This window comes from Chionomys nivalis, chromosome 7 (assembly GCF_950005125.1).
Source record: "Chionomys nivalis chromosome 7, mChiNiv1.1, whole genome shotgun sequence".
Taxonomy (NCBI): domain Eukaryota; kingdom Metazoa; phylum Chordata; class Mammalia; order Rodentia; family Cricetidae; genus Chionomys; species Chionomys nivalis.
In genome coordinates, this window is record NC_080092.1 from 82,787,542 (window position 1) to 82,802,312 (window position 14,771).

Genomic DNA, 14,771 nt, shown 5'->3' on the forward strand with positions numbered 1-14,771 from the left:
CCTCTCTCTGTGGGTTCTCTGTGTCCAGTTTATGAAACAGTCCAGGCAAGAGCAATTTCTTGCCCAAATGGCTATCAAACTCCATAAGGTGCCTCTTCGATGCCCATCTTCTGCTTGAAGTAGATTGGTGCTGCCAGGAGCAGAGTGTCTCATTGTCATGAAAAACCTTAAGTTATTAAAACACTTAACATGCCATATTTTATAATCTTTGAAAGATATGAAGAATGTCTATTTAAAATATATCTATGTACATCTAGAAAATCTAACTAACATGACTACAAGCTTGACTATTGATAATTATCTATTAACAACCTATATACATTACATTTTTAAGTGAACTACACAATCACAATACCTTAATCAATATCAGAAATACATATACATATAATAAAATTGACCTTAAATCTAAATCACTAAAGCAAAATCCATATCAATGCAAATTATTCGTACCTATATCATAACCCCCTTTAAATGTAAAAGAACATTTATAAACAATATATGGGAACATGGGCGCAGTTTTTTCTCTCCAAACTGCTTCCTGCTGAATGGGGGCGCTGTTATTCGGGTCTTTTATGGGATAACCTGTCTGCTAGGTTCATCTCAGTTGGCAGTTGAGCAAAGTAATTTTTTGAAGGTGTTCACAGCAACCCTTCAGGAGGACGTGGTCCATCATACCATATTGGGATAAAGGCAATCCACAGTGTCCCATCCTCTGTGAAAACAAAAGAAGAAACTCTTTTCCAAAGTATCATATCCTTAGATACAAATTCTGAAGTCAAGGTATTTTGAAAATATCTATCTTGGATTAGTTCAGCAGCATTTATAAACAAATATCTTTTAGCATCTGTTGCTCCTTCCTCAGCATTCAAACAATTCAAAGAGAGCATAATAGCATACAGTATCAAGATTCTCTGTGTATTTTCCATCTTTGTGCAGCTTTATTTTAACTCTATTTTGTTTATTTTTACTTTTGTTTTATATTCTCTGTATATATTTGTCCTGGAATAACTCTGTAGACCAGACTGTCCTTGAACTCTCGGAGATCCTTCTGTCTCTGCCTTCCAGGCACTGGGATTAAAGGTGTGTGCTACCACACCCAACTACTTTCTTCCTTTCTGTCTTTTAGCCTGCATATATTTTTTACACACTGTAAATCATTTAGAAATTTTGTTTTGTTTTGTTTTTAAGTCTCTCTTTACTGCATATCTCTCTTTTTTTATCTGACCACATGAGCCTTCAAATTACTGAGCAATATATGGGTAGGATTAAAGCCGTGGCTTTGCCAGCAGGTCCAACCCATTCCTTAGCTTTACAGCCTCATGGCAGAGGTACCGGCTGTAGCCATGTTTATCACCACAACTCTGTGGCGTTTCAAGGTCTTTGCCAACAAGCAAACTGCAGCATTACGTCCACAGACAACAATCAAGTCCTCTCTCTGTAGTAGGCCCTCCTGCCTCAAACAGTCAGAGTTTGCCCTGGTAGGATGGACCAGAACGCCAGCATTTTAAAACAGCACAACTTTTTTTTTTGTTTGTTTGTTTTTTTTTGTTTTTGTTATGGCCGAAAACAAACAAGCATTCAGTCAGCTTTTATCAATACCATTTAAGTGTTTCGTGGCAGGACCTCTTAATGAGCTGCAGGGTTTTGCAGCTGAAGCTGAGTCAGGAAGCCTCTCTTACATGAGAGTGCTTGCTTGCCTCTAGCAGGCAGAGCAGACCCGAGAAATTGCTGCTACCAAGAAAACATGCTGTACTCTATTCTTTCCCAAGCTTTCTGTGGATTCAGTTGTCCACACGTTGGGGGCCATCTGTAGTGGGGAGCTGCGGGCCTCTTCCCACAGTCCGGCTCATGGCTGCCTGGCTAGCTTATGCCCCAAAATAACGACACACAAACTCTATTCTTTTAAACACTGCTTGGCCCATTTCTGTTCATGTATGTAGCACCCCAAGGTGCGCTTACCGGGAAGATTCTAGCCTACGTCCATCCTGGGTCAGAGCTTCATCGTGTCTGCTCTGGAGAGGAGAGCATGGCGTCTGTCTCTCCGAGGAGCTGCCCTGCATCTGAGCTCACTTCCTCTTCCTCCCAGCATTCTATTCTGTTTACTCCACCTATCTAAATTCTGCCCTATCAGATGGGCCAAGGCAGTTTCTTTATTAGCCAATGACCTTCCTCCATCATGGTGCACACTTACAACTGTGTACATGTGTGCTAGAATGTGTGTGGTGCACACTTACAACTGTGTGCGTGTGTGCTACAATGTGTGTGGTGCACACTCACAACTGTGTGTGCGTGTGTGCTAGAATGTGTGTGGTGCACACTCACAACTGTATGCATGTATGTGGTGCACATGTGCCACGGTGTGCATGTGTGTTAGAATGTGTGTGGTACACACATGCTGCTGCGTGCATGCATGTGTTAGGATATGAGTGCACACTTATAACTCTGTGCATGTATGTTAGAATGTGTGTGGTGCACACATGCCACTGTGTACGTGTGCATGTGTTAGAATGTGTGTGGGTGTACAATGCCACTGTGTGCATGTGTATTAGAATGTGTGTGCTGCACTCACAACTGTGTGCATGTGTGTGTTAGAATGTGTGTGGTGCACACATGCCACTGTGCACAGGTGTATGCAGAGGTCAGAGGTTGATGTCAGGCATCTCATTAGCTGGCTTTGTAGTTTAATCCCAGCACCTAGAAGACAGAGATCTCCGAGTTCAAGGCTAACCTGATCTACATGACAAATTCCAGGCCAGCCTGGGCTACATAGTGAGATCCTGTCTCAAAACCCAAAAATGCCTTTCAAGATATGATCCAGTGAGTAAAAGCGCTTGCACCAAGCCTGGCAGAGTGTGATCCCCAGATCTATGTAAAAGTTGGAAGGAAAACATCAACTCTCTGACCACCACATATGTGCTGTGGCATGTACATGCCCACACACGTCTCATATTCATTCACATAGTAGTAATATTTTTTAAGGTTTCAGCAGAGTGTTACATGCCTTTAATTCCAGCACTTTAATTCAGTAGAGGCAGATGGAGCACTCTGAGTTCAAGGCCAGTCTGGTGGACACAACAAATTCCAGGCTAGCCAGGGCATCAGAGTGAGACCGTTTCGTGTGTGTGTGTGCACGTGCACATGAATAGGTGTGTGCTAGTGGCATTGCATCTCCCAGAGTTGGAGTTTTCAGGCAGTCTTCAGCATCCAGACCTGGCTGCTGGGTTTCAAACTCAAAATCTTGAACTTTCCAGCCCAATAGTAATTTATTTTTAGGAATATGTGAGGGCCTACATGTATGTCTGTGCACCACATATAAGCCTTGTACCCATGGAGGCCAGAAGGGACAGGGGGCTGTACAGGTAGTTGTGAGCTGCCATGTGGGTTTTCTGCAAGAGCAAGCTCTCTTGCCCAGTGAGCCATTTTCTAGCCCTTTGTCCATCCGTTTTTAAAATGATTTTAATTTGATCGCGATCCCTGTCTTGTCTCCTGCAGGCATTTCCATGCGCCTTCCTGTCTGTAGCTTACAAAAGGAGAGAGTAGACCGTGCATCTCCTGCGAACTCGGGCCAGTGTGGGGACGTGGAGAGGCAGCATATGAGTGTGTGTGAACGACCGAGAGGAGCGTTCTCATGGACACTGGGGATATGCGAAGGCCCTGGGGATTTGCTGTGACCTTGAGCCTACTCACAGAGCAGTGAGTGCTAGGGAAAAAGGGACATCAGCTGCTGGACACACTGCCAGCGCTGAAAGAGGCTCCTCTGGGGAACACACACAAGCATGCACGCACACAGAGGCCGTGAGGCACGGGGGGGGAGGGGGGAGCGGGACCCTCCACAGTGCGTCCTGACCTGTCCCCACTGGCTCAGCAACAGCTGCTTCTTCTTAGTCAGGGATGCCAGGATGGACAAATGAGAAAGGGCTTCAGATTAGCCGGCTTCCCTGGAGGCAGTCAGCCATGGGACAGACCAAGGTACCACGACTTATTAGCTGTGTATCTTTGGACAAGTAATCTGATTTCTCGGAAGGAATTCAGTTCCTCCGTGACAGGTCTGAAACACAAACACCTGGCAGACAGTCACACTCGTGTCATGTCAAGGGACTGCCATGCACGTGAGCACCATGCCAGCTGGTTCACTCCGGAGACAAGTTCTTGATTCTGGCTGGGTGTGGTGGCACACACACGTCTCTGATCCCAGCATTTGGGAGGCAGCGGCAGGTGAATGTCTGTGAGTTGGAGGCCAGCCTGGTCTACATTAGAAGTTCCAAGCCAGTCAAGGCTGTATCATGAGACCCTGTCTTGGACAACAAAACAACTCCTTGATCCCCCAGCCCCTCACAACTGGAGCTGAACCTAGGGCCTCCCACTTGCTAAACAAGTGTTTACCACTAAAGCTGTGCTCTAAGTCCTTAACTCTCTTGTTTGTTTTTTCAAGACAGGGTTTCTCCACGAGCCGGGACTGTCCTGGAACTCTCTCTGTAACCAGGATGGCCTTGAACTCAGAGATCAGCTTGCCTCTCCCTCGGCCTCCTGAGTGATAAGATTAAACCCGGGCACCACCACTGCGGGCAGTTTTATTTTTTCAAGGCAGGGTCTAGTGCCCTGGCTGGCCTGGAACTCACAGCAGCTCACCTGCTTCTGCCTCCTGAGAGCTGGTGTTAAGGTATGCATCCACACACCTATTTCTTTTCTTGAGACAGGTTGAATCGGTTGTCCAGGCTAGACATGAACTTACTCTGTAGCCCAGGCTGGCTTTGAGTGTGTACTCCTCTTTCCTCAGTCTTCTAACTAGCTGGGGTTATAGGCTTGGTTCAAAAGGAGACCAAAGCCAAGACCAGAAAAATCCTACAACTGAAGTATATACTTCGCATTGCTTGAAAGAGTATCTTAAACAGTTCACGCTGGGCAGGAGCCAGCGCGTTGTCCATCACTGTTTCTCTAGTCTCACGTTAGCTAAGGTCTCTCCGCCACCAGGTCTAACCTCACTTTGCTGCGTCTGGAGCTCGGCCGGCCGATGGGGGCGTGGGGAGGAAGACTGATACCCTGTCCTCTCTCCTCCCCGCTTTGCTTCCCTGACCCCATAGTGACAAATCTGGCATCGGGTGTTGGCTGATTGAAGGCAGCAGATACTGAGCGCTGGTCCGTTTGTCCATGCTCCATTTTCTCGCCATCTATCTCTTACGGTAAGCACGGGGATGCTGGAGACTCAGGCTACCAACAAGAAGAGCTGGCTCAGGTACTCTCTGTCTTATAGCTGGACTCAGAGGGCATCCTATTGGCTGAATCCCTCCTCTGAGGGCTGGGACTTAGTGATGATCGGAGCAGGCATTTTTAGGGGTTCAAAGAGATTAAAATGAAAGGAGTGGGTTGGTGAGCAGCTTGAGGACCAGAATTTGTTCCTTTAGTCTTGAGGTACAAACTATATCAATGTCTCATCACTGACATCTGCTCCAGCACTTAGTTAACTGGCGTTGCATCTGTCTGGAGCAGCTCTGGCTCCCTGGAGTTGGATCTTGCTCTGTAGCTCCCTTAGGAGCAACTGTCAACAGATCCAAGTCCAAGAGGGCCCCAAGATTCAAAGACGGCTCCACTATACTCTGGGTTTTCCCAGCTGTTTTTCTTGGCCAGAGGATCACACCCATAGGGATGCAGATAGGGAGCAGGAAGCAAGAGAACAGTAAAGTCAGATGAGCCGGAAAGGAGGCAGATGCTAAGGACATGAGGAAAGTAGCCGCCAGCGGCCCAAACACCTGAGAGAGAACGCCCGAGGGGGCAGCTTCTCAAGTGCAGGTTGTGCTGGGCTGGGCATGGTAAGGTCCTTGCAGGTAATCCTCCTTCCCCTAGAGACCAGGATCAGCATCCTCATTGTGGACTTCCTCCTTCTAGGGCTGGGCAGAAGCCTAGGCTCACAGCCGCTACCATCTGGACCTGGGATCATGTCTGCTAACAAGGGCTGGTGGGTGCCACCTGAGGGTGAGGACAGCCTGTCTGGGAAGTTCCTAAGGAAGACCAGGGAGTCTCCACTGGTGCCTATAGGTGAGTTGAGGAAGAAGAGGGTTGGGGTGGATGCCTCCTCTCTGGGACTTTGTGATTCTTGCTCTTTTTAAAGAATGAGGCATGGTTAGAGAACACAAGTGGTCCACCCAGTGCACAAGGAACAAATTTTTCTTTTTGTTTTTCTTTTTTTTTTTTTATTATTTTTTATTTTTTTTGGTTTTTCGAGACAGGGTTTCTCTGTGGTTTTGGAGCCTGTCCTGGAACTAGCTCTTGTAGACCAGGCTGGTCTCGAACTCACAGAGATCCGCCTGCCTCTGCCTCCCAAGTGCTGGGATTAAAGGCGTGCGCCACCACCGCCCGGCTCTTTTTGTTTTTTTTTTTTTTTTTTTGGTTTTTCGAGACAGGGTTTCTCTGTGGTTTTGGAGCCTGTCCTGGAACTAGCTCTTGTAGACCAGGCTGGTCTCGAACTCACAGAGATCCGCCTGCCTCTGCCTCCCAAGTGCTGGGATTAAAGGCGTGAGCCACCACCGCCCGGCTTCTTTTTGTTTTTCGAGATAGGTTTTTGAGCCTGTCCTGGAACTCACTCTGAAGACCAGGCTGGCCTCGAACTCACAGACATCCACCTGCCTCTGCCTCCCGAGTGCTGGGATTAAGGCGTGTGCCACCACTGCCTGGCAAGGAACAAACTCTTACAATACTGGGCGTCTGGATGGGCAGAGGCGGCAGCTGACCGAACACCATTACAGCGGGACACAGTGCTAACAGCAGCCTCAGGACGGGGTCTTTATCACAGCCGGGACTGTCCCAAGATTTCCCTTCCAGTCTAGAACATGAAAACCTGTACCAAGAGTTGGGATCCAGGAGTGGGTGGAGAAGCTTAGGTGGGGGTGTAGTCATGATAACAAACCTCCTGCGCATGGGGGAGGAGCATCATGAGGGTCACAGGCACTTTAAAAATGCCATTCAGAGGAAACTCAAGATTCCAAACTTCGGTGCATCAAAGAATCTTAGTACCCCAGTGCCCAACCTGCAAGCCCGGAGGGGAGTTAAGGGACCCTGAACTTGGACACAGGCCTAGTGATTCTGTTCTCCACCCACAGGTGTAGGAGGCTGCCTGGTGGTAGCCGCATACAGGATTTACCGGCTGAAGGCTAGAGGTCCCACCAAGTTGTCCATACATCTGATTCACACTCGAGTAGCAGCACAGGCATGTGCTGTGGGTGCGATCATGCTCGGTAAGCAGCATGTGGGGGTCAGATGGAGAAGGGGGACAGAGTAGAGTGTCCTCAGTTAAGTGGTTCAAAGTTCAAGTCCTTGGTGCTCGCACTAGAATCCACATCAATTCCCTGATGAGTCCCTATGCTGAGGCCTTTCAGGGTCCCCAGTGGTCACTGCTGCTGGGTAACAGGACAGTATGAAGACAGTCTGCTTTATGAATTTTCCCCAGAGGGGACAACAGGAAGAAGCAGCAGTTACTTGTGAGCTGTGACTGTGGGCTAGTCCCTTTCACTGAGCCTCAGTTTCCCAAGGCGTAAGAACCACCTTTGGCCTGTCCACTCAGTAGACTGCTCTGTGCAGAATAGACATCACAGTGCTTATAAACTCAGAGGAGTTGCTCTCCCAGAGTGCCTGAATGTTGGGGCAGAAAGATGAGCAGGGAGAGCAGAGCCACTGGGACCCCTTGAAGGATGGGGGAAAGATTTAGGGGTCAGACACCAAAGGGCACCTTCCTCCCTTTTTCACGCAGGTGCAGTGTACACAATGTACAGAGATTATGTCAAGAGGGCGTCAGAGGCTCCTGAGAAGTAGGGCTCCTGACATGGCTGGACGGCCCGATTCCCAGCTGTCTCCGTATGCGCCCAATAAAGACATGTTGAAGAGAGTTAAAAGTGTTACTCCTAAGTAGAGTGGAGCAAGGGAACTGGGGGAGCTGGAGGGTGGGAACCAAAGGGTTCTGACCCCAACTAAAGGAGAGAGACTCAAGGTGCAGCAGTCTCCGAGGAGGACCAGCAACTCCTGCCCACCTCATGTCTAGCCAGAAGCAGCCTGGAATGGGAAAGTGGGGGCTGGGAAGGGGCGCCAAGACTCATGGGAACACTGAATCAGACACAGGCATTCCTTCCACCATGGCTGGCCCCCTAGGGACCCAGTCAGGAAGGCAGCTGCAGCTGGGACCAGAGGCAAATACCTCATGGGAAATCACGTACTCAGAATCTAAGTGCTCGGATTAGACAGGCAGAGGGTGGGCTGAGGGTGAACAAAAGCAGCAACCAAGGCAGAGGTCAGAATGTTCTGTTCATTTACAAACCACGGCTAAGGTTGAACTTGTAAGAAATGAAATTCCATGTAAATCCTGAAGACAGGCCCCTTGGGGTTAAACACTGTCATCCTGTTCTCGTTCTTCTTCCCTGGGCCCAAGCGCATCTCTGTTCCTTGGGAATGGAGCCAGAGGCCACAGAAGGATGCCCTGTCCTCACTGGGACACTGGCGCGGAGGTTTCTGGGTCTAGCAGTTCCCAGATGCTCATGGCATGAAGGCCCAGATCCACAGGTCTCAGCTTGAGTCCAGAGCTGCAGGCACTGTGGGGAGCAGGAGCTGCCGGTCCGGCACTCACATGGGATAATTGAGCACAACGTCCTGTTTGGCAAGCTCCAGCAACATAGGATCATCGAAGAACTTGCTGATGCTCACATCTTCACTCAGGCCCTGTGGAGCCAGACACTAGGGTGAGCTCCACAGGAGGGGTAATAGTACGGGGTAGAGGGGGAGGAAGGCTGGTCTAGACTGTTCAAGGAGTTGTTCCTTTAAGGTTCTGTTATAGCTCCTGGTCCCCTTGGGCCCTGCTCTGCTGACCTGAGGAACGTAGACACTGATCTACCACACAGCAGTACACTGCCCTCCAGGAGGAAGATGGGCCACACACAACTCCTGTGGAGACCGGGGGCGGAGGGATATGGCAATGGATTAAAGAACACACACCTTCCTACGCCGGGTTTTGATCATGAACTCCCGGGCCAGGTGAGGAGCTGGCTGTGGCTCCAATGGGCGGATGACAATGCTCTTGTCCAGAGGATCACCAGGTACAATCTGGAGCACAAAGAGATTCCAGGGAGTTGAGGTAGCTACCCAGAAGATTCAGGCTGTGGAACAGAAGGGGAACTGGCCAGGAGGGCAGTCTGCTGAACCGGGAGGCCAAGCTGGCCAGATTTCCTCACCTGCCAATGGTGGAAGACGGACAGGGAAAAGGCCTGGCCTTGGGTATGAGTGCGGAGATCAGTCTCAAAGCCGAAAGAGTCGATGGCTGGAATGAAAGCTTTGATGGTGTAGAGAGGGGAGCCTGGAATGGGTGCATCCTGGGTCACATGCCCCCTAAGAAAGACAAAGGTCAAGGCCTCAGTTGCACACAGTCCCCAAGGCATAGGGCAATGGGTCTTGTGGCCCTTCTCTGTATCCTAGTCCAGCACCAAAGAAAGACCTAATGGAATATTCTCTGCAGAGGGAATGGGCTTGGGGCTCTTAGCAGCAGTCACAGGAGGAGGCAAGAGCAGGGACACCGAAGAGATGGGACCCTATGGACCACCCCATCGCGGCTTCACTTTGGCACTTCTCCCAGGAGCTGGGGTGGGGCAGGGTGGGAGAAATCCCAGCTGTGCCTGTGGTAAAGCTAGGGGCTGCCTCAATTCTTCTCTACCTCCTTGTGGAAAACAAGTTGGGTGGGCTTCTGGAGTGGAAAGTGGGGAAAGCGATGGCTGGGGCCACCTCTTGCTTCCCCTCCCTCAGCAATCAAGGGGTTTCTTGCTCTCAAGCCTAACAACAGGCTGCTCACCTGCGCCTGGCCAGGACTGTGTAAACAGCAGACACACAGTCTGCCGGGGCCTGGACCTCTACAAAGTAGTAAGGCTCCATCAGACGAGGAGTGGCCTGCAACAGACCAAGATAGGACTCAGCCTGAGGAAGACTGAGTGAGGACATAGGGTCTCTAGATCTTCTCAGTCCTTCTGTGGTTTTACCTGGTCCTCCACTTAATCTTCTGTCCAGGGAAGCCGACAGTTCCTGACAGGTCTACTTACCATGAGGAAGGCAGAGTAAACCACCCTCCTAGCTGTGGGGATGATCTGGCCTCCACCGCGATGGAGGGGTTCCTGGGCAACCACTGCATCCAGGATCTTAAACTTGACATTTCGAATCACTGAAACAGAGATGGGAGAGCTGGGGCTAGTCACAGGGGCATGGCAGAGCAGTAAGGTAACTTGCTACACTGAGGCCCATGGATATGATACAAATATCACAGGCCAGTAGCAAACAGTTGAACATGGACTTAACATTTGATTCAGAATGGACTACCTAGGACCAATTCAATTTCTAGAATGTAGTCTGTGTCCAGAACCAGCACATAGACTACAGAAGTATCATTCTAGAAATTGAATTGGTCCTAGGTAGTCCAGTCTGCATCAATAAACCACTCCCGGGGCTGGAGAGATGGCTCAGTGGTTAAGAGCACTGCCTGCTCTTCCAAAGGTCCTGAGTTCAATTCTCAGCAACCACATGGTGGCTCACAACCATTTGTAATGAGGTCTGGTGCCCTCTTCTGGCCTGCAGACATACACACAGACAGAATATTGTATACATAATAAATAAATATTAAAAAAAAAAAAACCACTCCCGCCTGAAAACCCTCGTGTTGTCTCTCTTCAGCACACCAAAGAGAGGTTCTACTGAGGAATCAAGAGCAAATGCCAGTCTAGAGACGCCTTCATGTAGGGTTGGACCAAGTGATGGCACTGAGATAGGAAGGGAGCAGGAAGGAGGCTGGACCAAGACTTGGGATAGCCCAGTGTATCCCAAGTTGCTTCTCCTGCTGGTTCCAAAGATGGGAAACCCAACCCTAAGTCATCACCTTATGCGGCTGGGTGCAAGTGTCATGGGGACTGGGGTCAGGAGGCGGCTGGTGGACTTACATTCATCACAGAGAGGTCCCTCCCGGGTTCCCCACTGGAAACCTTGAACAATGCTGTCCTTCACTGAGCCAAGAAGTGCCTTGTCTACCTGCACAGAAATATGAGGCCTCCTTAGCAGCCTACTGGTAACAGCCACCAGGTTAGAAGGAAGAGAAGCAGGGCTGTGAGAAGGCCCTCTTTCAACAGGGAAGGACATGGCAGCTTCTTCACTCCGAGGCAAACACTGCCACGGGCTCCCATCCTGTCAGTCTCCTCTACCTCAGAGGGCAATGTGTCGTCCACTAGGATGTTTGGTCCTGTAGCGTCAGGACCAAAGGCCCAGATGGAACGGGCAGCCAGCAGATCCCAGTCATACTTTGTCTGGAAGAACTCGCCCAGCTTCTTTCTGGAAGAAAGAGGACAAAGTGGCTCCTGGGGCCATAGATCCTTCCTTTCTGGAAGACAGTGACCCACTCTGCCCACGTCATATCCAGGACAACAGCAAAGAAGGATGGATGGCGTCAAGGGACCAGGCAAAGAGGCCGAAGTGGGAGCCCTGGAGGTGGAACCTGTCTAACCTGTTCCAGGTGATCTGGACCACTTCGTTCTCGATGTCCTCAGCCAGGCCCTTCTCAAGAGGCTCAGCAATCATGGTGATCTTGTTCCTGGTCAGAAAGGACAGGAGCAATCAGAAGGGTCAAAGGATGAGCAGGGGTGACAACAAAGACCTCTGAGACAGTAATAGACACGGAAGACTTAGAAGCAGGGGGCAGCAAAGGGTACCCTATCTTCTTTATTTTCTGTTTATTTGTTTTTTTAAATGTGTATGAGTTATTTTACTTGCATTTATGCACATGGACCACATGCATACAGTGTTCAGAGGAGCTGGACAAGGTGTCAGATACCCTGCACTGGGACTGGGAGTAGCCATGTACGTGCTAGAAAAAATAAAAAAAACTTTGGTCCCTCTGAAAGAGCAACAAGCACTCTTAACCACTGAACCATGCCTCCAGCCCTTCTGTCTGCTTTCTTGAAAAATAAGGCTGGGGCTGGAGAATAGCCGGCAGCTGTCTGAGGAGCTGGGTTCCACTTCAAGCATCCATTAAAAAACAAAAAGCAGGGGCTGGAGAGATGGCTCAGTGGTTAAGAGCATTGACTGTTCTTCCAGAGGACCTGAGTTCTATTCCCAGCAACACATGGTGGCTCACAACCATCTGTAATGAGATCTGGTGCCCTCTTCTGGCATGCAGGCATACATGGAGGAAGAATGTTGTATACATAATAAAAAATAAAATCTTTAAAAAAAAACAAAAAAAAAAACCAAACAAACAAACAAAAAAAAACAAAAAGCAGCCAGGTGGTGGTGCATGTCTTTAATTCCACCACTTGGGAAACAGAAGCAGACAGATCTCTGGGAGTTCAAGGCCAGCCTGGTTTACAGAGTGAGTTCTACGACAGCCAGGGCTACACAGAGAAACCCTGCCTCAAAACAAAACAAAACACCCCAAAATACAAACAAACAAGGAAAACAATTAATATGTAGGGCAAATTTTCCAAAGCTGATACGGCAGCTAGGAAATTCTCAGGACGGAATGTCAGAGCAAAAGGGGCTACAGTCTGGAGTAAACTCGAGCATCTCATTAGCCCTCACCCTGTCTCAGGAAAGCACCCAAAGCTGTGGTTGGGTATAGGGTTAAGTGAGTATGGGAGAGAGAGGCTGTCAGTTCCAGGTACAAGGTGCAGCGTTCCTAGCTTTCATCATTTTTTCTTTTTTTCCTCTGAGATGAGGTCATATGTGTTGCACCAAATGGCTTCAAACTTGCTATATTGATGAAGTTGGCCTTGAACTTGCAGCAATCCTCCTGCCTTTGCCTCCCAAGTGCTAGGATTACAGCTTTAAATCACCATGCCTGTTTTTTTTTGTTTTGAGACGGGGCTCACTATGTAGCCCTGACCCTGGAGCTCTCTATGTAGAGATCTAACCATACCTGTTACCTGAGTGATAGGATTAAAGGAATGTATGCCACCGTATACAACTATGCTCCCTCCCCTTAAAATGAACAATCTCACATGGCCCAGGCTGCCCTCAAATTTGTTATATAGCTGAGGCTGGCCTAGCACTCCTGATCCTCCTGCCTCTGCCTCCCAAGTGATGGGACCACAGGTATTTGCCACCACACCCGCTTCCTCCTTCGAGCATTTGCACATGTGTGTTTACATGTACGCATGCGTCCAGGCTGATGTTGGGTGTCTTCCTTTCTACATACCCCCTTCCCCGCACCCTTTTTTTTTGAAGATAGACACAACAAGTCCCAGACCAGCCTGAGCTGGAGTATGAGACTCCGCTTCATAAAAACAAAGTGTACAGAGTAATGGGTTTCTTCTTGGCATCCTCCCTCCTACCCCCACCACACACCACTGTATTTGTTACTATCTGTCTCCTATTGCTCTCCCTTGCCCCCACCCTCTGCTTACTTCTTATTGGGTGTTTCAGCAAAGCATTTGAGGGAGGATGTTTCTACCACTGTCTCACAGAACGTCACAACTGGGTCAGCCACCTAGGCAATGAGAAAAAATTGAGGTGAAATTGAGTTTGGTTGGAAGAAGAGAGTTCTACCTAGGGAACTCTGAAGCATTTCCTCTGCATGAGCTCCCTAAGTGGCTCTGCAACCATAGGCTAAAGACCTGGCCACGCTACCAACCAAAGAGCTGGGGAGGAGAGTAATTCTGAATCAGGAGTGAATGCCCTAGGGTTCAAACTCGGCTCTAAAACTAAGGCTTTAATTATGGTCGAGGAAAGCTTCCGATACCTGCTATTCACTGAATAACCCCTGGGATATGACAGAAACAGTGCTAGGGACCCACTGTGAGCATCTGCTCCATCCTCAAGTCCCAGCCCCAGGAGTAGAGGCATCTAAGAGGACACCTTGGAGAGAATATGCCATACCATGCATGGTTCAAGGTGCTAGGTCAGACTTGGTGATAAGCCCTGAGAGTCAGCTCCCACTCTCCATGACACCACCCACACTGAACCAATCACCAGAGATTGGGTAGTTTCTTTTCCTAATAAAGGGACGAAAATAACTCTGGATTGGAGCCTTGACTTTAAATGCATGACACTGAAAATGACCCAGGGATCAGGGTAAACCCATTCTTAGAATCTTCCCGACAAAGACTAGCAGAAGTGCTTTCTTCAAAAGGGTCTAGTGGGCATCCAGGGGAGCTGAGGGTCTGGCACTTAGGGCATCCCTCTGGACTGGAAGCCAGGCTAGGGGAGGGCACCTTGATGTCGATCTCTGAGTACATCTTCCGCAGGTCGTGCATCACACAGTCCAGGTAGAGCTCCCCAGTGCCCAGGATCACATGCTCGCCAGACTCTTCCACCTGAAAGACAGCAGCCCCAACAGTCATGTCCCCTCCCCCGCCGCCCTTGTCTTGGACACAGCAGATGTAAACAAAAATCAAGGCACTAGAGATGAAGGTACCAAAACTTGTTATCAGAAGCAGCGACTGTTTCGGTTTTTTTCCCCTCCCAAGATAAGGTTTCTGCCCTGGCTGTCCTGGAACTTGCTTTTAGACCAGGTTGGCTTCAAACTCACAGAGATCCACCTGCCTCTGCTTCTCAAATGCTGGGATTAAAGGCATGTACTACCATTGCCCAGGCTCTTTCAGCTCCTTAAAAAGTTCAGTGGAGAGCTAGGGTCAGTTGAGTGCTCAAGCATTTTCTATGCATGACTGAGACCTTGGGTTCAATCTTTAGCTCCCTCCATACCCCCCCCAAAAAACCCCAAAACCAAACAAAAACAAAAAATGGGTTTGGTGGTGGAGGTAGAATCAGAG

General features: G+C 49.1%; 2 protein-coding genes across 7 annotated transcripts in view; one reads left to right on the top strand and one right to left on the bottom strand.

The window, feature by feature from the left end:
• Positions 1–5,098: 5,098 nt before the first annotated feature.
• Positions 5,099–7,874, top strand: Higd1b (HIG1 hypoxia inducible domain family member 1B). Of its 5 annotated transcripts, none has more exons than XM_057775465.1 (4): positions 5,099–5,180; positions 5,884–6,033; positions 7,095–7,229; positions 7,742–7,874. In XM_057775465.1, the coding sequence occupies exons 2-4, from the start codon at positions 5,934–5,936 to the stop codon at positions 7,801–7,803; spliced, it is 297 nt and encodes a 98-aa protein (XP_057631448.1). In that variant the 5' UTR covers positions 5,099–5,180; positions 5,884–5,933; the 3' UTR covers positions 7,804–7,874. The 5 variants fall into 5 exon arrangements, with proteins under 5 accessions (XP_057631448.1, XP_057631450.1, XP_057631451.1 ...); XM_057775467.1 differs by having other exon boundaries at positions 5,168–5,233; XM_057775468.1 differs by lacking the exon at positions 5,099–5,180 and adding an exon at positions 5,345–5,409.
• Positions 7,875–8,260: 386 nt separating this feature from the next.
• Eftud2 (elongation factor Tu GTP binding domain containing 2) overlaps positions 8,261–14,771 on the bottom strand; it is a 47,162-nt gene continuing 40,651 nt past the window's right edge. For both annotated transcript variants that reach the window (XM_057775461.1, XM_057775462.1), the window contains exons 19-28: positions 14,214–14,315; positions 13,407–13,489; positions 11,510–11,596; positions 11,211–11,337; positions 10,953–11,040; positions 10,065–10,183; positions 9,821–9,915; positions 9,210–9,363; positions 8,974–9,081; positions 8,261–8,700 (exon numbers count right to left, since the gene is read on the bottom strand). In XM_057775461.1, coding sequence (XP_057631444.1) covers positions 8,605–8,700; positions 8,974–9,081; positions 9,210–9,363; positions 9,821–9,915; positions 10,065–10,183; positions 10,953–11,040; positions 11,211–11,337; positions 11,510–11,596; positions 13,407–13,489; positions 14,214–14,315 — 1,059 coding nt within the window. In that variant the 3' untranslated portion in view covers positions 8,261–8,604. The remainder of the gene's footprint in view (positions 8,701–8,973; positions 9,082–9,209; positions 9,364–9,820; positions 9,916–10,064; positions 10,184–10,952; positions 11,041–11,210; positions 11,338–11,509; positions 11,597–13,406; positions 13,490–14,213; positions 14,316–14,771) is intronic.

Coding starts and splice junctions, on each gene's coding strand:
- Higd1b (XM_057775465.1), top strand. CDS start 5,934: ATGTCTGCTAACAAGGGCTGGTGGGTGCCACCTGAGGGTGAGGACAGC. Junction 6,034..7,094: donor GTCTCCACTGGTGCCTATAG/GTGAGTTGAGGA, acceptor CTCCACCCACAG/GTGTAGGAGGCTGCCTGGTG. Junction 7,230..7,741: donor TGTGGGTGCGATCATGCTCG/GTAAGCAGCATG, acceptor TTTTTCACGCAG/GTGCAGTGTACACAATGTAC.